The 23,123-nt window shown below is 41.2% G+C and overlaps 2 protein-coding genes across 6 annotated transcripts; one reads left to right on the plus strand and one right to left on the minus strand.

The window, feature by feature from the left end:
- Positions 1 to 1,857: 1,857 nt before the first annotated feature.
- CrebA (Cyclic-AMP response element binding protein A) lies at positions 1,858 to 20,786 on the plus strand. 5 transcript variants are annotated; one of them, XR_011177370.1, is made up of 9 exons: positions 1,858 to 2,530; positions 3,777 to 4,242; positions 9,415 to 9,718; positions 10,092 to 10,387; positions 10,734 to 11,081; positions 11,303 to 11,446; positions 12,145 to 12,349; positions 20,303 to 20,564; positions 20,653 to 20,786. XR_011177370.1 is itself a non-coding variant. In XM_046631316.2 (8 exons), exons 2-7 carry the CDS (start codon positions 4,177 to 4,179, stop codon positions 12,322 to 12,324), a joined length of 1,338 nt encoding a protein of 445 aa, XP_046487272.1. In that variant the 5' UTR covers positions 1,858 to 2,530; positions 3,777 to 4,176; the 3' UTR covers positions 12,325 to 12,349; positions 16,199 to 17,126. The 5 variants fall into 5 exon arrangements, 4 of the variants coding, with proteins under 4 accessions (XP_046487272.1, XP_046487273.1, XP_046487270.1 ...); XM_046631316.2 differs by lacking the exons at positions 20,303 to 20,564; positions 20,653 to 20,786 and adding an exon at positions 16,199 to 17,126; XM_046631317.2 differs by lacking the exons at positions 20,303 to 20,564; positions 20,653 to 20,786 and having other exon boundaries at positions 10,092 to 10,372; positions 12,145 to 15,780.
- On the minus strand, positions 17,315 to 23,104 carry LOC124221589 (protein amnionless). The gene is made up of 6 exons (XM_046631768.2): positions 22,738 to 23,104; positions 21,378 to 21,688; positions 20,924 to 21,050; positions 20,581 to 20,818; positions 20,315 to 20,468; positions 17,315 to 18,261 (listed from the first exon to the last, which is right to left on the minus strand). The coding sequence occupies exons 1-6, from the start codon at positions 23,068 to 23,070 to the stop codon at positions 17,889 to 17,891; spliced, it is 1,536 nt and encodes a 511-aa protein (XP_046487724.2). The 5' UTR covers positions 23,071 to 23,104; the 3' UTR covers positions 17,315 to 17,888.
- Between the last annotated feature and the right edge of the window lie 19 nt (positions 23,105 to 23,123).

Genomic DNA, 23,123 nt, shown 5'->3' on the forward strand with positions numbered 1-23,123 from the left:
TCGAGAGAAATTCCTGAAAAATAGCGCTTATCGTGACCTATTCGGATACATCTTACGACTCCAACATTGTAGTTAAATAAGGAAATCGCGTCCAGCAGAATGTCTTCGAGAATTAATGAACGAGGAAAGTCTAAATTAATTGTTGTAGTAAAAAAAAATTCTATCTTGTTTTTATCAACGCATAGAGTGTTGAAGTAATATAATTTCGATTTTCCTCGTTCGTACGAACGTAAAGATGCACTAATGCGGACAACAAAAAAAGTGTCGTTTCCAAAATCGTACGCCACCCGCGCGATGTAGCAATTTTAATGTACTCTGTCTCGATTTGATGAATTGTAACCGAAATCCGAATATGACTTACGTACATAATTCAATACGAATTTGCGAATTTGTAACAGCCTCGACGGACTTTCCGTGTCCGTGCGACATACTTTGTACAGTTACACCGTCTTATATCTTTAGTAAAAATATTGCGTACATCAGCTATTTGATTTACATTTTAAGTATAAGATACAAACGTGTATAGAACAGTACGAATGGTACATGCATAGTTTATTCAGCTGAAGAGTGAGCGAGTAATTAGTCTGCGCTCTGTGTACGCTTACACACATACATAATATATATATTTATATATATGCGACTCACAATACGCGGTATGTTGAAACAAGTAGGGATAACGCCAGGCGGGTTGCAGGGATCGCGGCGCTGTGCGCCGATCCCCGTTATAGTGTTCATCGTCGCAACGGTTATGACACGATTATTATTACAATTTAAAACTCGCGTAGAGAAGAGAGCTCAACTATGTGTGTAACACGACTCTATTGTCTGCAAGAGCTCTCACACTGTCGTATGCTTCGGTAACATTGCAGTCAACCGACCACGAGGATTCTCTGCATGTTGTACACTCATTGCCCATAGTAACTTATCAATTTTAACGTAGCTAATTGATATTCGATACGCGTTTGGGTTTTCGGAATTCTCTTTGAAACGGTAGAACGGACCGTTAGTTTAGGACAAGAATTTCATAACCTTTTATAAAACTCTTTAGGTCTACGTGTAAAGTGAAAAATTGATAGGTATACGTTTTTTGTTCAAATATTGTACGTTTTAACCAGAATCGTGGGCATCAATGACGGTTAACGTATACGTATATCCTCTGCAGTAACCGTTAGTCCGGTCGTAGTAAAACTTGTTTTTTTTCCCTCTCCTGTGTATTTTTTTTTTCTTCCATAATAGAGTTTACGAAGAATCAGAAAAACAAAACAATCAAGTTTTATGCAAAGACCTTAGTCTGTCCTCTGCATAGTCGACGGAATAGAAATCATTTGAATGTGCATCATCGACGAAGTTTTCGGATAAAAATCTGAAATAAAAGTAAAACTCTCGCTTGCGTAACGAGGAGCGATTGTTATCCTCATATTCAAAGCGCGCGACTATGTATCGTACATTATATGCGAGTTTGCCGGTTCTGCCCACGAGGCGTATTCAACATGTCATGTCTTCTCTTTTCCTGTAAATACGTAACACGCAAAATCGTGCCGCACAGGCGAGCAAAATGTACCCCGAACGTTAGTATATGTATAGAGCTAGAAAAATATTTGCAGCAGCAGTTGCAGCAGGACTGGGAACTCGGGAATGGCACCGTTGATAATTCGGTTGCTTCGGGACTGTTTTGTTTTTTTTTTTTTTTTGTTCTTTCTTCATAGGAAAATGTTACCGCCGCCGGTATACTCTGTTGACGGAGGATCGGAGGGATGGTTGCGCGCGCATCCTCGGCTGACGCGATAACCGCGGCGGTATTAACAGGTGGTTAGCGGTGGTTGGCTGAGAGCCGGCGAGGCGCAGCACGGCTAAAGCTCCTCATTCGATTGCGGCGGGACCCCGCGACGTTCTCCAGTCGTCAGTCGACCACAGTTGCGATTAGAGCTCGATGCCGACGGAAGGAAGATAAGACCCTTCCTCACAACCGCTGCGAAACATATTACGCGGAGTATATATTTTTGTATGTTATAACTTGTAAGCGAGGACCGCGCGCGCGCAAAAATCCCACGACCGTGCGCGCCAGTTTTACGATCGGTATTGTTGTGTCGTGTTGCCGTTTTCACCGGCGTTGCTCGTTTTTCACAAATCAGGTTGTCCATCCTTGATCCGCTGCTCCTCTTTTCGCCGTTACGCTAGGCTATCTGATCCGCATCTGCGATCGTTGCACACTTTTGTCGCGTGTGTTAGGAGTTGTGTGTGCGCGCGTCGTGTTTTTACGATACATACGGACGAGGAAGAGACTGTGCGGGATGTGAAACTCTGTGGCTGTTAACGGTGTGTGACATATTTGTCGTAATATATTACGCTGGTGCCGTTGCCGTTGCCGGTTAAACACTTTTTTCTCATCTTCCCGCGTTACATGCTGATTCGTCGCTGCTCATTTTGACCGTTGATAATCAGTGTTTCTGTGTCGAGGAGAACACGTGGGTGAACCGACGGAAGAACTTCCTGGAACACCCTGCATCTTATCTTATTCAGGCTATTCGAGGTAAGCTAAAAATAGAATTTTCACCATGTATCTTCTACTGTATCGGTTACGCCCACACGCACGCATTTATCATCCGGCGTTACATTTTCACTCCCTTCTTCCCGAACAATAACAAGTAGTAAAAGATTGACGGTAGGCTAATCATCGTGGTTAAAACCCGTATGTGTTCATTTCTGTTAATACACCGCGGGGTGAGGCTGACTCCTGCAGTGATTAGGGCTTCGGAGACAAAAGAAAAGATAAAAAAAAAACGAGAACCTCAGCGGAACAAATGAATAGACGCCGACGTAAAGAAGGCTTTGTAAACGTCTTTAAGCCTGCAGGTGACGAGTTTTTCGTTCGAATACATATGTACGCAGTTGGCGCTGCAGCGAGTGTAAACAACAGACGTTTAACATCATTTTCGACGATCAGGACGAACTGCGTAGATCATAAGATTGATGTCGAAAATCCTTAACCAGTTTAGCAAACCCACTACATCGGTCCTATTGTTTTTCATTCGATCGTGTGTATACATGCAGTATCGATTAATCTCACGTGCAACCGGTAATAATACATCCCGGATACAGAAGCACACAACGATCCGTGCGCATTATACGCTAGTAAAAGGTGTGCTGCACCTGCAATCAATCGACCCGATTTCTTATCGGCCGAGGGTCCGCGTTGTTCGCTTGTTTCACGCCATTCCACGCTGCTGCACACTTGTTGCATGCAGCCTGGAAGAACCGTCGGGCAGTTTTCGATAACGCGAACGCTTGTACGATTGGTTGTTGCTGTCGTTACATCGTACACCTGTATTCCTTGATGCCCGTGTAAAAAATGCAATTGCTTCGACTTTTACGCGAAGTCGGGAAAATTGAACGGTGTACCTATGTCCGCTTTTTTTTTTTTTTGTTTATTTGCGTGTAATTCCTAATTCTTCGACGTTGACACACGCATGCGGGCCGGTATGAAAATCCTAGCGCAAGTCGAAAGGTTCGCGAGTTCGGCACAAGCACGTGTTGTACTAGATTTAATATCCCGTACGCTCCTCTCCAGCTGGTCCATTGATCCCGATGCGCGATTTATCTCGATGCGAGCATCCGCGCGCGCGCGCGCACGCTCATTAATGTAAAAAGCTTGACCGGGCAAAGAGCTTAACGAAATGAGAAATTATATCGATATTTCGATGCGAGTTTAGGCCTCACTCACTCACTCATCAATAATGACACAGTTTTAATCTACCAAGGAATTCTTCTTGTTACAGTAGCCGATGCAACTGCCTCGGTGGGGAGGCTGAAGGAAAATGCGAGGTGCGTAGATCAGATCGTCGGGCTTTCTGACCGAACGGTGCAGCGGAAACGGAAGTGGAACTAGCAGAGGTCGGTTGTTATGCTGTCACGGTATCGTCTTCCACTTCCAACATCGACGGCCTCGTCTTCGTCGTCATGGGAGCTGAAAACACATTCGCAACTTGCGATCTCGTTTGATTACCTTACCTGTCGAGGATAGAATTGTCTATAGTTCTTTGTCGAACGGTAAATGCGGCAATCGCTCGACGTCTTCATCGTCATCTCGACGTTATTGAGCCCCACGAATAATAACGTCATCGACGGGGCAAGAAACTGATTGTCAACTGCAGTCTTCGAACACAGGGAGAGGATATTATGGAGTTCGACGACGTTGGAACGAGCGATCTGCGGGAACTCTGGGAGTCGTATCTTGCCGAGACGGTAAGCGAACACCTTATATTTTTCCGACTCTTTCGTTTATCTCCGTCGCCTTTTATCGCCATTCTTCTCTCGTCATTCTTGTCGATTGTTACCACCATTATACCTCGCAACGTACGTTCCTTGGTTTATTTTGTATTGTACACCTTCGCCCTCATTCCTCACCATTGTTTCTCACTTCGCGTTGTTATCATTTTTTTCCACTTTCATTCATAACCGTTCGGATCTGCGGTTTATTTGTCGAGCCGGTGCAAAAGGCAAGCTGTGTGCTTTGCCTTCCATGTATTAAATGTTTAGTACTTGCAAAGGTATTGTCCAGAAGCGATAGTATCGGGAGATGAGATGGGGAAGAATAGGAAGAGAAGAAGAAGATGGGGGTGAAAAATCTTTTTGTACATGGAAGAGTATACCTTACATTATCCCTTCCCTAATTGCAAATACACATTTAATACATGGAAGGCAAAGCACGCAGCCTTCCTTCTGCACCAGCTCGACAAATAAAACGATTACTGTTTACTCAGCCATTGAATTTTTACCTGTGAGGTCTGGAAGAATAATTTTTATTATTCATCGCAACTGCGGTAAACACTAACATCAACGACGATCACCTTGTTCTACATGTCGAATATTGTAATGCAAGAATCGACGATTAGAAGAAATAAATAATAAAGAAGAGTAGAAAATAGACAAAGATGACAATGAGCGGGTACAAGCTATAGAAACCCAGATCGATTTATCATTTAACAAAATATAATAAAGATAACGCACATCAATTATCGACGGCTAGGGAAATAAAATCGTTCGAAACGAGCCTTTCCAAATTCCTCCGATTGTTTCTCTGCTTTTTTACCACAGCAATTTAAATCTATGATTCGATTTTCTTCCAATTCTTATCTCACAGCTTCCTATAATTATCATTTAAAATGGATTACCGTATCTGTTGCTTCATTTTTTGTTCATTCTCCTAACTCTTTCTCTCTCACTCTCGTTTCTCTACCTGCACCATTCGCGATTTTTCGGAAGTATCTTTACGACAATAGCGCGCCGCGCCGGTAAACCTGATCATCGTCAGGGCAGTTATGATCGCCAGGGCGTTGAAATGAGGCGACGAGCGAGGAGTCAAGTGTATTTTGTATTATTTGCGTCGTTTTGAGCGGAAAAAAATGAGCCGCCATTAAACAGGGGGGATCGCGCGTGTCCCTCATCACACGTCTGCCCATGCACCTGAGTCCACGCTATACATGCGTATAATTGTATCTGTAGACGGCATTGTGGAGATGTTCATAACCATTATAAATACCTCGTACCATTAGTTATTACGACTGATATTCGCGAAGAAATTTTTCCGCATCCTTGCGCGTCCATTAACGTTACTAATTCGCGTATTAAGGATACATGTTATGTTTGCCTTTCATATTTAATTCATTCGACTATTATCATACACTTTTTATTTTCTACTCGTTTTCAGCATATATTTATGGATCAAAATTTGCCAACATTTAAGCACATGGTATAGTAATAGGATGAAAAAATATCTGTGTGATCGTGTAGACGTTTGAAAATTTGAAAGGTGCGCGTTCCAAGGAATTTTAGAAAAAGTTACCCATAACTTTTATTAAATTTTAATCTACGTTATGAATTACGTGATTAGATTTTTACACATTGTTGCCGTACAGTTTCCGTTTTCTCTCTCTTGATTCTTCTCCATGAAACAACGCAGTTTTCTTCCTTTACCACACGTTGAACATTATATTATACCTAAGCATATCTTGTCCATATATTCTTAGTTACATTGCATAACATAAGTGTTCCGATATGTACGAAGTCAGTTTATCGGATCCTTTTGGACTAAATAATCAGTTCTGACTCACGTTTGGGCGATTTTGCAACACCGGCGAGCCACTCGAGTTGTTATATTATGTCTAAGGTATAACATAGACCAATGTTGCTTATGCAGGCGTCTTATCACTCACGGTCAGCACCGGCATTACAAAACGCACACGTGTACTATCGGGTAAGAGAATAGTTATAACTTTGCACGGATTTCGAAGGTGTATTGGTGGTATCACGGCATTCGGTACATCGCTCATCGAGTCATCGTCTGCCCGTAAATATCGATCATTGCCGGACGGTACGACTGGTCGCTCTTATCGCTCGAATATAAAAGTCCTCGACAATGCGTCTGTAAATTGTTACATTTATTACCAATCCGGCCGTTATGCAGGCTAGAGGTATCGGTTGCTTACTTGCTAACTGTAAGACGTACGATCTTATCTCTCTGTGTTCGGGCGTACGCAGTTATCCGCACGATTGTATTATATGTATATGATACCTGCCTAACGTCTCTGAAACTATTTTTTCTACTCGATTTTTTAAACAACTCACGAGCGTTATTTTTTTGTGTATGAAACAACATTTGCATTTGCTTGTAGAATATGGTGCATTTCGTCACACGTGTTGGATATTCGTATAATAATATAGGGATTGTCATTGTACCGATATGTCTATGAGGAAGGTACGTAAGAATTTGATGACGGTAATTTTATTTATTTTTTTTTCCTCCCTTTGCATTTCTTTATTGTGCGGGAAAATTTAGCACCTCCTCGCAATTGCGAGAAAACGAAACTTAGCCTTGCGTATTATGTTTAGGCTTTTGCTCATAACGGATTCTGTACATCATTTTTGTTCCGCGACGGGCAAATTCCCAATAATATTATCTAGATAAAAAAGAAAAACCAAGCCAGTCCAGATGATTAAATAAAATCGTAGGGCTAGTTGTTTGTTTTCTCTGCATTACGGTCGAGAAATTGTAATTTGAAAAAAAAAAAAACATTTAACGTGTTTCTTTTTTTTTTTTTTTTTTTTTTTTTGTGATACCGATGAACAGCATACAGTGTATAATGTGTATAGTAGGCAGTATTTATGAGAAATACAAAAATTGCATTCAACGAAATAGCGTGTCATGTGTGTGTGTACATGCAACAGGTATTATATATCACGTAGCTAGCGAATATAATAACGCGCGTTCACCCGTTATAGACATATGTACGAAGGAAATCAGTCTTACGGTGCGTTGCAATTATAGTCTACTAAATTATTGCAAATCTATACGTAGGTATACGATGCGTGTACAACTTACAATTAATAATATTTTATGCAAACACTGCGATCATTGTTGATGTTGCCTTTTTTTTTTTTTTTTTCTTCAGGTATTTGATCTTTTTTGAGTCGTTTGAGGTCGAGTTGAAATATCGCCGGAAGTAACGAGTTGGAATCTTTATTGCTGATTGAGAAAAAAAATTATACGTATTATTTTTTCTTTACGAATATAACGTGTTTCACAATCAGTAATTTCAACGATTTTTTTTCATGTACAACGTCATTAAGGAGAGAATCTCTTTGAATCAGATTATTTTCAAATTCAAAATAATCGATCCCGTCCATATATATATATACAATATATCGCATACGTGGTGAACTGTATTGTAAAATTGAAAAAAACGTACTACTATACTACTACTACTACTACTACTACCACTACTATCGCTGACGACGATACCTGTTATTTCTGTTGGACATATTTCCGCCTCCCCCTACCGCAATCTCTTCCATTATTTTTTTCTTATCTCTTAGACTTCTTCCTCTTTTTCGTCCGTATACGCCTACGCCGCAATTCTATTCGGGATTAATATCAGGAGGGGGGAGGGGGGCAACGTTGTTGCAATTTGCCAAGGGCCGGAATGAAGGGGGCAGTGATGAGTCGAACCTATACAGTGACCTTGGATGGCACAAGTTCCGCATTGCCGCGTTTCGCGATGTGTAATTCATTCCCTTTCCTTCTCCTTCTCCTCCTCCTCATTTTCCTCCCCGCTCGTCCGTTGGCGGGGCCCGACGCTTTTATCCCGTCCGTCCCGGGGGGACTGCCCGGCCTTCAACTTGACCGCACCGCGCGGTTCCCTTTCTCCCGCCGCGGTTATATATAAATAACCGCTCCCCGTATACGAAATGCACGGCTCGTTTACACGTTATGCATGGGCACGGTACGCGTATGTATAATGTATATGTGTGCAGAATTTATTTTTGCGCATTTTATTTACTTATTTATTTATTGTTTTTTTCTTTTTTTTTTTTATTAGTATGTATTTATTATTATTTTACCTCGAGATTCCGAGAACGATGGTTATTGCACTTGACAGCATATTTCTTTCCCCGTTTCACGTTCTTTTCAATTAGCTCTTGAACATGGAGAGACGTTTTTGTCTTTGCGAGCTTAATGCGTGCGTACGTTTACTTACATAAGTGATGTAATGTTGAGTGAATTTTTTTCTTTTTTTTTTTTTCCCACTCTCGAATCTGTAATTGGCTCGAAATATTCCTCAGTTTTGGCGGGAAAACGAACAGGGACGAAAAAGATTAATCGATTTTGTTATATTTTTATTTCCCTTAGCTTTTGTCGAGAGATTAATTTATATTTTCAGAAAAATTTGTTACAAGAATGTTCTATTCATATCATAACGCTTCGTCAATAACATTCATCGGTATCCATCGAACGATAATCAGAATTTTCATTACCGGGAAACGTACAAAGGTTGCAATTTTGGTAATTTGTTTTTCTGGAATCCTTGAACTTCTACTTTGTTCTTATTATTTTATTTATTTATTTTTTTCATTCCAATGAACGACCTACAGACGAACCTCTTGTAGTAAGACTTCTCGGAAACCTGCTGAATATACGATATATTTTAGTATATTTTCTCCCTTCGTTTCTATCTGTGCGTGGAATAAATTTATTTAAATCTCGTTACCGCTGTACAAGTGTAATTTATACGCAGTCTATTTCATTGAACGAATGAAGCAAGCTGAATTATACATATAGATGATTATTTTATACAGTGGAATTTCATTCATGTTTTTTTCCTCTTTCAATCTCTCGTTCATCGTCATTACACTTTTTTCCTGCATCTACAATAAAAAATTAACCCACTGCAGGCAGCATGTACACAGATAAATAATTACTTTTAATTACGCGCGATACGACGATCGAAGAAATAAAACGGAAATAGAAAGAAAATTTTACGCAAACTGGTTTAACGCTGTGTATGTATGTACAAATTAATTCCAGAACTTGAAAAAAAAAAAAAGAAAAAGAACAAGTCAATTCCTGAATTCTTCCAGGCGATGGGACACGACGTCCCGATGTCGATGCGGGACGAGGAATGGAGCAGCGCTACCTGCGTGTCGAGGGATAAGTTGGAACCGGGCGTAGTCCTGAGGGATCGTCTGATGACGGACGCTGCTCTTGGAGGTCCGAGACCGATAAAATCCGAGCACAGCTACAGCCTCCTTGCCTCCAGCCCTCCGTCGAGTCCGGCGATACCCGGCAACGACAGTCCCGACGCTCCGAGGGAGGGAAAAAACCCCGAATCCACGACACTCCTCAACGGGCACCAGGTCCTAGTTCTCAGGAACAGGATAGACGGTATGCCGAGAATATCTACTCTGACTATTATCTTCGGAGACTTTTCTGTAAATGAAAAAGGATTCACTCACGAGACCAAATATTATATGTACTTACCACACATAGGTACACATATGTATTAATCACAAATTTTGTGTTACAATTTCTTTCACATGTATAAATCATGTCGATTCGACACTTCGAATGTTTGTGGTTTTATTTTACTTTTCAACCGATAATAAATTTTTGAAATTAATCACATTTTTGTATTAATCACAAATTTTGTGTTACAATTTCTTTCACATGTATAAATCATGTCGATTCGACACTTCGAATGTTTGTGGTTTTATTTTACTTTTCAACCGATAATAAATTTTTGAAATTTAATTGGCAGACATGGAGGAGGAGTGCTTCCCGGCGATTTCGCTAAACCGAGCATCCGGACGAGGAGCGGGCGCCGAGTCACCCTCGCCATCCCCGTCGGCCTCCCCTTCGCCCCACACCGCGAATGAAACCCTGACCACCCTTACCGTGCAGATCAAGGAGGAACCGTTCAGCCCTGAATCCCTGTCTGCTCGAGGCACGATTGAAACCGTCGCAATCGCTCCTAACTACCACATCGAATTTGAACGATCCTCCGTGCCTTACGCGACCAGCGACAGCGAGGATGACGAGGTGGAGTATTACCAGGTATTGCCTACCTATCAATGGACTTACCGTCGCGTCGGTTTGATTTTTTTGGTTTGGCGAAATTGGAACGAAAATGGGCCAAAATCAAAGCCGAGTGCAGATCAGGATGACCGTAATCGTCGAAACTGCCTATCGAAATGAAATACATATTGTGATCTAATTGTCCCAACTGGTATTCTCAACAAGAACGATCCCAACTGATATACAAATCATTATCGATGTTTTCAACGCTTCTCTCTGTCGATGCGAACTTACAGCCGCAGGTTGTGGAAACTCTGCATAGCTAATCCTTAGATCACGTTCAACATTCCATTTCTCCTTTATTTTTTTGTCTCTGACAATTCAGAGCACAGAATTGGACGAGTCGAACGGCGAACTGGCGACCGCGAGTTCGAGTTCTAGCTCGACAGGCATGTCGATTGGAGGCGGGGGCGGCGCCGCCGGAAACGGAAGTGGCAGCGGGAGGCAGGGACTTCCTCCAACACCGCCGAGCAGCGCGAGTTCCGACAGCGAAGGCGCAGTGTCTGCATTCTCTTCACCGGAACGGAGAGTGTCCGAAAGTCTTCGAGGACTCTTGAATCCCCGGTTCAACGGGGTTTCAAATTCTCCGGGAAACAGAGGGGCAGCCGGACATCACCTTCACGGCCACGTTACCAGGCAGCCAATTCATACACCGCTGATTTCTTGCCAGCCGGTAAAAATAGGAAATTTCATGCATAATACGGCACACCTAGTTTTTCCGGAATTCCAAACAAGGGACTGTATAGGAATGATTCGTTTAGCAAAATTTTGTAAATAGCTTTGTCAATTTTTTTTTTTTCAGTAAAGAAGGAAGGAGAGAAAAATTTTCTTCGAAGTCGATATGTTTTCTTCTGCCAGTAGGTGGCTTTGTAAACTTCATTCTTATACTTGCAGAAGGGTTCGACGGGTATTCTAACTTTGACGGACGAGGAGAAACGGACGCTGATAGCCGAGGGTTACCCTGTACCAACGAAACTCCCGCTCACGAAGCAAGAGGAAAAATCGCTGAAGAAAGTACGCAGGAAAATTAAAAACAAGGTGAATAAAATTGATAAAAATTGAAAAATGTTTTCTTGTCATTATCTAGAAATATCTTTTTTTTTCTCTTTTTTTTTTCTTGTTCTTAATACGATTTTTGAAACGTGTAATGTTGAGGGCGTAGTTCCACTTGGAAAATAGATACGTGAAATCTTGGGTGCCTTATTGTTAGTGAACATAGATTAAACTCGAATCGGAAACCTGGCTGTGTAGTGTATTTCGTAATCAGTTTCTATCAGAGTTTGTTATTAAAATTTTAATTTGTACACTTAATTTATATTTCGGCATATCGGTCGCGAATGCACATACATGTTTGTCTCGCGTTTGATAGCAATCGCGGGGTGGCTTTCTAATCATTTATAATCGTAAATACTTTCCGTATTGGCTGATAAGAACATTGATTGGGCATTAATGATTGCCAAATCTAACGACGTTCCGTACGAATTTATTGTCTAACTTCAAGACCACGAGCTGGCGACGAATGGGAATCTATTTATATTCTGTCGTACATTTACATTCTTTGCTAAGAGTGAGTGAAAGACAAAGAGAGAGAGAGAGAGAGAGAGAGAAAGAGAAAGAGAAAGAGAAAGAGCGCCGTGTAATTGTCAGGTGTTGCTGATACTCTGTGTGAAAAGGAAGATAAAAGATACCGTGGGTAATAATCTGGGAAACTCGTTTTGTTCGTCAATCTGTTGAAGATATCGGCGCAAGAGTCACGAAGAAAGAAAAAGGAATACATGGATGGACTTGAGAGACGTGTGACGATATTGGCTCAGGAGAATTCGAGCTATAAGGATCGGCTAACGACGCTCGAAGGAACGAATCGCGAGTTACTGAGGGAGCTGCAGCGACTTCAGGCGATGTTGCGAACCTCCTAGAAGCATGAATGACCGCGCACTTTTGGTGGGAAAATAAAAAAACGATTACGTCGTTTTGATTATTTGCATTGTACGTTATAAGTAAAGAATTTTCGCCAAAATATTTTCCTCGTTTGGGAAAATCGCTGAAGGTACAACCATTGGGCCTTTTACACTTTTTTTTCCTATGTCGCAGTATAACGCGTATCAAAGATATGATTATAAAATAACAATCGTGACTTAAAAAATCCTAAGAGGGCTTCCTGAGATAAAAATTTCACGATAGAATTTTTTTCTCTTTTCGTGGTCGGGGTTAGTATGTGCGAATTTAGGTGAAAAATTTTGATCAATTATACAATGTCTAATTACGTACGTTATCGCATCGCGGGGGATGCGATTTATCGTAAGTCGACCAATTAACAGTGCCTGATTAACGTTTTTATATACATATAATGCACGCCCAAGCATTGTGTAATATAATAATAGAGAATATTTCATGGCCGGGAAAGTTGTCGAATAATTGAAGAATTCAATCAATCGTACAAGGTAATAGTAGTTGCCTAAGGTATAATTATGTATAATAGATAGCCAGCCGGGCACTCGACGATCGCATTGAAAGTACAAAAAAGAAAATATAAAAAAAAAAAAACAACAACAAAAAATCGTAGAGCAACACAGTTATTGCTGCGAACTATTCCACGTTATTATATGTAATTACTATAATTATAAATAATTGAAAAATAACTATATCACACTATACATATACATACGGCGTTAGATATACGACTGACGAATTATTAGTACGTAGTGTAGGTATCGTGTGCGTTATATTTTTACAATGTTGAGTGACATATTCGAGTGAAAGAAGAATCAGATAAACAGAAATGGTGTGAATTTGAAGTAAATTTTTGAAAAGTTTATCATTTTGAAACTTATCGATTGAGTATCGAATAACTTTCAGAAGAAACAAGCGAATATACAAAATAAACGGGGGGGGGGGGGGAGGGGATACACGTAAAATATTTAACTTTCGTGAATCGATGACTGTTTTTTGTGGCAATCAAATCGTTTATATGATATAAACAATTAAATATCGAGATGAAGGGCATGATGCAAACGACCATTTTCAATTTTAATGATAGAGCAAAGTGTGTGCGGCGGTAAATATACATACCTAAATGTACTTGAAAATTGTTTTATAATGAGCGTTAACATGCTCTACTATAAAATTACTGATGACACGTGCGCTGTCATATTTGTACGCGGTGTTTGTGCTCCTACGACCATACGCCAGATATTTACCTATTCCAACCGTTTTATGTATACAGGCGTTAAAATTTCATCAAGTTTTCATGAAAAAAATATCTGTTCTTCCAACGGGTGACGCCGATCAATTCCATAGAAAATTGTTATATATATATATTTATTTAATAATTTCGCAAACATAAGTCCCGATTTTCCTCATCCGTACAGCTTTTACCACAGCTGCGTATTATTAAAATCTCGAAACCTTGAGATATATTTTTGTTTTCACGAATCCGGCAACCCGGTTTGTTGTATACTTAAATTTGGTGCCGATACGAAGGTTACCTTGGGTGAAACTCTACCGCACGTGCGACAATGACGGATCCTGGATGGCGGATAGTGTTTTTCATTCGCTTTACTGTCAGCACTTTTATTATTTTACCGTTATAACACGGTTACTATTACTATTGCAACTGTTTATTCGGTTTACACAGTTTCTGCAACCAAGTAATTATTATAATTTAACAAAAAAAAAAAAAAGGAAAAATTGGAAGCGAAATTTAATATTGTTTGGTATAGTAATAGCCGAATTTGCATTGTACACCTGGTGCTTAAACGGAAATACGATATATCAAGGGTTCAAAAGACAATCCCGCGGGTAGTATGTATTATTGTAAGAAGAAAGAAATTACAGTTTGGTCGATATATACAGGACGTTTTATTTTCAAATAAACAATGCCTAAATGAAATTACTCCGTTACATAATATAGAGACACGTCGATATTTTTGATAGTATCATAAAAATTCAATTTTTGACTAGTATTGCGTAGATTGAGAAGAAAGAAGGAAACAATATATTTGTAAAATCGTCTCTTATCGTTTCGGGATAAGATATTGAATTGGTAATCATTAGGGGTGTGTGCGACGGTGTGTCGGAACTGAAGTTCTTCGGGTCGGGTCTGGTTGGGAACCGAAAATTTCGGCTACTCGGAAATTTCGGATTACCCAAAATTCTCTGGTTACGGCTCTTTTCGCTTCTCCAAAAATATCGGTATTTACAAACTGAACATAAATTTTCAAAAATCTCGGACATGTGTCATTTCTGAGATCCCGAATAATCTGAACGACAATTTCTTAGCCGTCCGGAATTATGAGTTCTGGATGTTCTGTTCTCAAAAAATCAGACTAGAGGCCCACCGAAATTTGTTCTCTCGAATCTTTCATATCTGCTTCATTACCAGGTGATTGTGAAATTATTTTACTATCGACCTGTACGGGTGTGCGGATACTGAAATTCTCTGAATCGGGTCAGGTACCCTTCTAACATGCACAACCCTTCTAATCATCCATTGTGTGAACTTTATTTGTATTTCTTTTGTCTGTGTGCGTTTACGTTTACGTTTATTTGATTATTTCACCTGTATTCTTAAAAAGATTACGAAACCGTGGCATTTGTCATAAAACATTTTCATACATTTTTTTGCCTAGTTAGTAGAAGACGTTGCATAGAGTATGTATATATATATATATATGAATGTTGAAGAATCGACGTTCAAAAAGTCAGGGAAAAAGAAAAGAGATGTCTAGTCTTATGTCAAAAAAAAAGGGGGATGAAAATCTGGATTTTTTTTTCTCTGCAATTCTTACACTGTGCGCGCGTTGGCTAAATCGACTTTTCGGTTAACGATAAAATATCCAAAAATTACACGACATTCCTTTAAATCGTTCAAATCATAATGGTGCTTTGATTTTTGAATCTGGATACAAGTTTAGCCCGCGGTCTCCCACGTGTTATGTATTATGTATTATGATATTATGTACCGAAATCCGATAAAAATTTTACATTAGCTTGGAACATTCCAAGTATGTGCTACAGATTTAGATTACAGCATATATGTATACGTTGATTTAAAATGTATACAGGTAAACGGTCCTACTACGAGATAATATATCTATAATTAAACGATATATCCTATGCCTAAGTATACACATATTATATTATATGCGAGGATATTAAAAAAAAAAAGAAGAAATTGCGTCGTCACGTTGTACAGTGATTTATTTATATTGAAAGTTACAGTTACATGATGAAATATATATGACGTTTGTTGATATAATATGGTATTGCCGAAGAGAATTTAATATTCTATATATTAATATATGCGTATGATATACGTGAAAAAGTATATATCTATGTATATTCACGATAAAATATATAACATACACACGTGAGTCATATTTTATGTATTAAATCCACATATGCATATGTCCCAGAAATCGATTGATAGGTACAATTGACGTGTTGTATAACAAATGGTCAATTAGACACGCTGGTATTATAAATGCGTTTCGTAGGAATAAGTACCGTTATAAATTATAATTCACGCTGCGGGTGGATGCTATGATGAATTTAATTGCGTATAATTTGTATATTATACTGTATTGCGTTATATTGCATTAAGTTCGTGCTATATTTGGACGCTCGACGATATTTTGCATAAATATTATAAAAAGCGTGTCTCTGTGGATTTAAGGAGGGAAAAATATATATGTATATATATTTATGCAGATCATACATAACGTCGTTTTGAATTTGTGAATTTTGCGATCATTTATCGAGCACTAATACAGTTCTGTATATTTATTTTAGGTTTAGCCATCGATCGACATACCGACTGACCGACCGACAGAAAACGCTGCCTGCTTTTTACACCTGTGCAAATTACACGAATGGGGTATTATATAAAGTTTACTTAAAATTATGTCAGTATTATATTTGATCAATTACTCTGCGTAAGAATATACTTGAAGTGAAAATACATCTGCCGCCGACAATCCGCGACGTTGCTTGCGATAACGATAAATTTTTAAATATTCTTTTACTTCTTTTCCATGCATTCAATATTATACAGTTCCGAAACTTTTGACGTACATATGTATTCGAAATTATTCACAGGGTGTAACAATGTCTTGGAATATAGAATCCGTTGAAAGCACAGCACAATATACTATCAACGTTGGCGCGGGAAGTTCGGCTTATTAATTAACGCGTTCCGTGTGCTTCGGCGTAGGTTCCTATAACTCGAATGGTAATTCGTTTAAGTTTGCACATAGAGCGCCTGCCGTACACTCAGCACGTGCAGACTTATAATTGTTTGTCGCCTGCAGTTTTAGTATATTACCGTATAATTGTATATCGCAAGGTATTTTCTCACACGCATTTCCTTTTCCTCGATTTTCACGAACAGCTGTGCGGCCATCCCGTAACTCGATTTTACTCGATTTTACTCGATCTAGTGCAGCGCTATGCATCGACGGAACTCGCGATCGGTTACAACCAGATTTTACATCCTGTCTTTCAGCAAAACGCTTCAACCAATATACCTATACACACTGTGAAAAACCAAATTACACGTTCCATTGATTTGTCTGTACTAGTTTTCCCCATTTGTCGAGGTCGTTTCGTAATCTAATCCTCGATTTTCATCTATTTACGGCCGGATTAAACGGGCACGGATTCCGATTTTCCGCAATGCGGCAATTGAATTGGTCGTGGTGAAAAATGTTACGTTATCGCATTATTGCCGCATTAAAGCGACAAATTGAATACGTTTAGCGTTAATTTTAATCCTAGGTGGTAATTCGAGTATTTAACAATGATGGACAAGTTTTTGAGGATAACTCGTCTCGTCAAAATCAACAATGGACGAAGTTCGGAACTCTGAGTAGATTGTTGAGATCGATTAACACGTTTTTGAACCAAAAATGGTGAAAAATTTAATCACAGATATTTGTGTCTGTGTGACGAATATCGGTCTCTACAATAAATTTTTCATTATACAATATGCAACCCAATATGCTGTGTAAGGCACATTTACTGTACGAAATACAAATTAGGTACTTTGGTATAATGTTATACCCATCTACCTCGTCTTGTGTTTCAAATTTATTTACTAAACACAACAGAACCCCGCAGACCTCGTATCTTATAACGTTGGTGTCGCGTTACCCTGAGAGAGGCTGTAAAACTAATTGAAACCTGAATTCTCAGCATTACAAAACAGAGCCAAAGTTTTGTATTCTTAAACATAGAAACTAGAGGAAAGTTATATCCATATTTCATAGAGTAATTACAGTCCTAATTAGGTAAATTTATAGCCCGGAAACTAAGAATAAGTCAAAACAGCGAAATGCAGGAAAGTACCTATTTTAAAACCAGTTTCAATTTTTATTCTTTTTCATCACTCGACGCACAAGCAAAAAGCGACGCTCGACGCTTTTGACGGTCCTGGGCGGATTTGATCTGTGCAATATAAAGCGTATAAACCGCTTTTCAAAGCCTAGGGGTCGAGGGTGAGGTCGACTTCGTCATCCGCAGGGAGAAGATCCTCCGCGTCTTGGGTTCTCCGTAACGCCGCGAAGCTCTGAACATTCGGCGAAGCCGCGGTTTGTTTTTTTCCGGATCGGTAAAGCGGGTTGGCGAATCTACTCCCGATTCCGCTCTCCTCCTCGGCGTATTCGTCTTCGTCCTCGGCGACGATATCTCCCGCGGCTGTAGCCAACTCCACGTTCGAATCGGGCGTGTTTTGAAAACGGGCGAACCTGAACGGTCGAATATGCAATCTCGGCTTTGTTCCGCTTCCCGATGCCATTCCCTCATCTCTGTTCTCCGAAAAATGAACACGCATTGCGCTCCAACTGTCCTCGACGATCCTGAAAAGGTTCTTGATTTAAAAACAATTTTTTTTTTTTTTTTTTTTGTTGGTGGTTTTATCGAAAGTTTGCAACGTTGGGATTCGGAGAGTTGAAATATTTTAACATCTAAATTTTCCGATTTGCGCTCAACTCTTTGTTATTGGTTTTAGTAACGTTAGAGTAAATTGAACATTGCAAAATATCGTTATTTCGTAAACTTGAAACGATGTCGATATGAGCTTGAATTTAAAAGTACAAATATGTTTTGCTTCGTTATGATTTAGCAAATTTCGTTTGTACAAACTTCAACTCCAACTTCGTAATTATAAGTATGATCCGCGATATTTTAATAGACTTGGAATTCGGCTGCCTCGATTGTGAAAACTTATTTCTAAACTTTTCCTCACTTTCATGGTACAGAGGAAAGGCGATCATTCGTGTACAACAACGATGATAATTTTTCCGAATACCTGCGCCTGAGGATGAATTATAATCTTATTAAACTTCTCCCGCGGTCGAAGAATCGTCGAAATAAAACAAATCCCAGCAGTTTTCGCCCGAAGGTAACCGCTGGGAAAAGCTGATCAAGTGAAGATGAGGAAAAGCAAAGAAAAGGCGGAGAAAAAACGGAATAAAAGAGGGAAAAAAAAGAATCGGAATAAAAGAGAGATTCCAGGTTCCAGGGACGAGCTGGAGGGAATTATGCTTGCGGTAAGAGGGGGCCTTCAACCAAAGTCGAAGTTGTAATACCTACAAGTATATACCCACCGGCGAGGGCGTAATTTTCCACATTTACTGCCACCACGCGGTGTTACGCGAAGAGCGCTGCCGAGTTTATCTGCCCCATTCCGAGCACGAGTCGTCCTCGACGTCGACGTCGAGCGAACGAAGAAGGCATTTCATTTGCGCCCCCTCGACGATGCCCCCCGCCGACTTCTCATTTACTTACCGAGCCACCCCCAACCCCCGGCCCCGAGTTACTTCCCCCCCCCCCCCCCCCCCACCCCCACCCCCACCTTCCCCGTCACGTTATATAACCACCCTCAGATACGTTTCTGCCGTATATATCCGCCCATCTGTGTGTGCCGGATGTTTGCCTGTTTGCATGTTTGCGCCTGTGTTTTTTACCCTCTCTTCTTATGCTTCGCGGACGAACGTGCAGACTCGGTTTTACCCTCCATGTACGAGTGTTTAATTAGTCGAGTTCGCGGCAATCGGACGGACGAGTGCCAATCGTTTTTCCTTCCACTTTTCCGACTCTTTTCGCAGGCAGTTTTCTTCTTTTTTCTTTTTGTTTTTCTTTCTTTTTTTTCATCCTTGCATCACCTCGTTCACGATCGGCTCTCCCCGCCGGGGCCTTTTTCACGATCACGGCTTCGACCCTCGTTGAAACTCAACGGCTAGACGAGCAAGGGTGCGAAAATTCTGCGATTTTGATTTAAGGGTCCTTGTGTGGGATGGACAGAATTTATAGGAAAACGGTTTTTGAATGGTCGTTGAATCGAAAAAAATTATACCATTCGAGAGCGTTGACTCTGTTTTCTGCGCGTTTGTGAATTTTATCGTCTCGAGTTTATAACTTTTTGATACTTGTAATTGATTGGAGCGGTTATTAACTTTCTAGAATATTCGTATACAATAAAACCGTGAGCTTCTTACGGTTTTCCTCTCTCGCGACTGCGTTTTTTTTTTTAAACTCATTTCTTTCTTATTCTTGTGTGATTAAATTTTCACTCTGGTCATATACAATATACTTATGTTTATACACGTAACGCGCTCTTTTATGTGTAATTTAAACCCCGAGCTGAATCACAGTCACGAAGAAAAAAAAATCACATCAGATATAATCCGCGGGGTAAAAAAGACGTGGTAAAGAACGAAAATGAATTTCTTTGAAACCGATGCTGGAACCTTGGAAAATGATTCAAAGGAAAAAAAGTCTGGCTTGTGGCAGACAGAACATTGTCTTGAACCACGGAGTGTGTCTCTTTGGCAAACTCTCCCATACATACACCTTATCTAAATCCTTCAACATACAGGTATTATTTTATGTGAACAGGCATGTACTTACTCGAGTAACGGGTACCCGAAGTAGGGGAAGATGACGAGAAAAACGAGGACGACGACGACGAGGGTTCCGAAAATGGGCAACAGAATCGTCGCGGTTTTTGACATGGTCAGGGCGAAGCCTGTCGTCTCGGTGTCGACGATCTCGATTCCCTGCTCTGGAAAACGGACTCGGGTGTCATGGTGAGGAAAATACTTTTCCGTAAACATGTTACACGGAAATTTTGACAATATTTGGAAAATCGATAACAAAGGTGAGAAAATTTGAACCTTTTAGAACGTTGGCGAGGGCGAGCATCGCATCGTCGATCTGGCTAAACGAGTATTTCCCGTCTTTTCCAGCTATCAAAATTTCCCCACGCGAGTCCCACGTACTACGGACGTACCAGGATAAACTGCTGCCATATCCCGACAAGCCTTGGTCAGCCATCTTCTTCAACAAATTCAACGATGTCTTGTCCGTCACCTGAACCCGGCCCCCGCAAAAGTCGCAGCAGTGACCCTCGATCTGTCGAAAATGAAGCGAATAGAGCCGAGGATGATGCGAGTAAATAATGGTAAGTCGGCTCTTTGACGGAAGCGGGCAGCGTAGGTAAAGAAAATTGGAATTTACCCGGATGGGGGTGTCGCAGATCGTCTCGCAGCTTGATTTTACGACTTCGCACACTTCCTCAAGCATCTCTCTTCCGGTTCTTTCCGGCTGGCAAGGACAATTGGTGCAGCTTCTCAACCCGCTGTACCTGCATTTACAATGTCCAATAAATATCGAGGGTCAAAGCAACGTAAAAAATAAAATTATATTTCAGAGATTATTTTCAATGGGAACAACTGAAACGCTAGGATAAAAACAATATGGCTGCCGTCGACTCGCTTCGGACTTTATTTCCCTTCTACAATCGCTTCCGTCGATCAACGGACGCCGAGAATTTTATCCTGCCAAAGAAAACGATGGCAAGAACAGGTTCGTCTATAATTTCACCTGCGAGGAAAGCCTGAGAGCCGAGAATTCGGCCTCCGAGTTTCCTTCGCCTGTATCTTTTCGTCCTTATAATTGCAGGTATACGCACTCGACTGATGCCGGTCCCGCGGCGAACTCGCTCCGGAATTTAGCGTCTCTCCAGTCCCATGACGGCATGGTTCCCAGGTCACCGCTCAGCCTTACACCCTTGACCTTGACGCCCTCGGCGTTTGGCATTCGGACGCTGAAGACGCGGTCCGGTGCTGGGAGGACGACGACGTCATCCTGACACGGAAGTCGCTCGAGGTGAGGAATCGCTGCCAGCGACCTCTTCGAGGACCAGTTGTTCGGATCCGCCCAGAGCAGCGGACCTTCCGTTTTCCACTCCGCCGTTTTTGCCGAGGAATCAGATTCGCTTATCTATATAAAATCGTTGCAATTCGACACGGAGGTAAGTTTTCACAGCAATTTTGAAAATATTTGCGCGATTTCAACGATGATAATTACGTGGTAAAGAAAATTGATTCTTTGTCAAATCAGCCTTATCGGACTGCTGATCCATTGTCGATCCAGCAGGGTTGAGTCTGAAATTCTATCTTGCGATCGCAAAGATGAAAAATATTTTTCGTACAAAAATCAAACAACTTTATACCTACTCTTAAAATTAGTCAGCAGTCTGGAATTTCGGTTACGTCAGACGTAAAATTTGCAATAATCTTACCCCCTCCTGGTTGTTATATTACGTGTTTTAACAAATGAACAAGATAAAAACTGCACGCAAAGAACGAAGCACCGAAAGCGGGAATCGTAAAGCTGCATGAGATTGCAGCATGCAATCGCGACAAGATATCTGTGCTCTCAGTTTTATTCCCGGTGATTAATCAACGGGAACCGGAGCCTGTGGGGCTTCGATTGCTGGTAAATACGACGGTGCCGAGCAGCAAGTGACGGTGCCTACAGGAAATACCTGGACGTCCAGGCAATATACTCGACGTCCCTCGCTGCGACGGGTCCGGGAGACGTTGCCCCGACGTTCGATCGCTGCATATAGCATTAGACGGGATATTGGAAGAGGAGGATTGAGGAAAAGTAAAACGAAAGACTAGAAAAACAAAGCTGCAGGGAAAACTTGAGTAGAGACAAAATTGAAACATCCTTCTCGAGAGCGCAGCCTCATAAACGTCCCACCAAATTTTCCGCAGGGTCAGAACGAGTGTTTGTCTTCACCGAAGTGGCCGAGGACCACGGGGAGCTTCCAAATCACCCCGCATGAACACCGCTTGAGCTTTCGCTAGGAATCTAATTACGCCGTCCCGGGTTTCTACTCTCATTTATGTCGAGGCTCGTCGCCCGCCGCGCAAATCGACCGCGAAACCCGAAAGCTCGTCGTCGAGTTGAACGTTAAAGAACGAGCTTTCGCAGTCGGGTCCCATTAGAAGAACGCGACCGGATTTCTAACCATTGCTCACCGTGAGTCGTCCTGCTTTTGGAAGGGCGACGCCTCCGTCCCGTGGTAGTTGAAGCCCGGCGACGTCGAGGACGACGTTTCGGGCCGGAAGTCCGACGGACAGTCGCATCTCGACGGGGAAAACGACGCGGCTTCCATTCTCGGGCACGAAATCGTTTACCCAGTTGCTCTTGGTGGTCCAGTCGAGATCCGGCCTCCAAGTTATCTCGGTGCCCGAGGATCGCGGAGGGAGAATAACGACCAGAAGGAGAACCGGAAGGTACGATAGTCCCCCGGGGAACCTCCACTTCCGGATTTTACACCTTTCGTTAGACGTCGCGGCCGCGTTGTTCATCCTGGTTCTCGAACCGACTGACGGCCGCCTCGCTTTTCGCCTCGGACGACGGG

The sequence above is a fragment of the Neodiprion pinetum genome, chromosome 6, assembly GCF_021155775.2.
Source record: "Neodiprion pinetum isolate iyNeoPine1 chromosome 6, iyNeoPine1.2, whole genome shotgun sequence".
Classification (NCBI taxonomy): domain Eukaryota; kingdom Metazoa; phylum Arthropoda; class Insecta; order Hymenoptera; family Diprionidae; genus Neodiprion; species Neodiprion pinetum.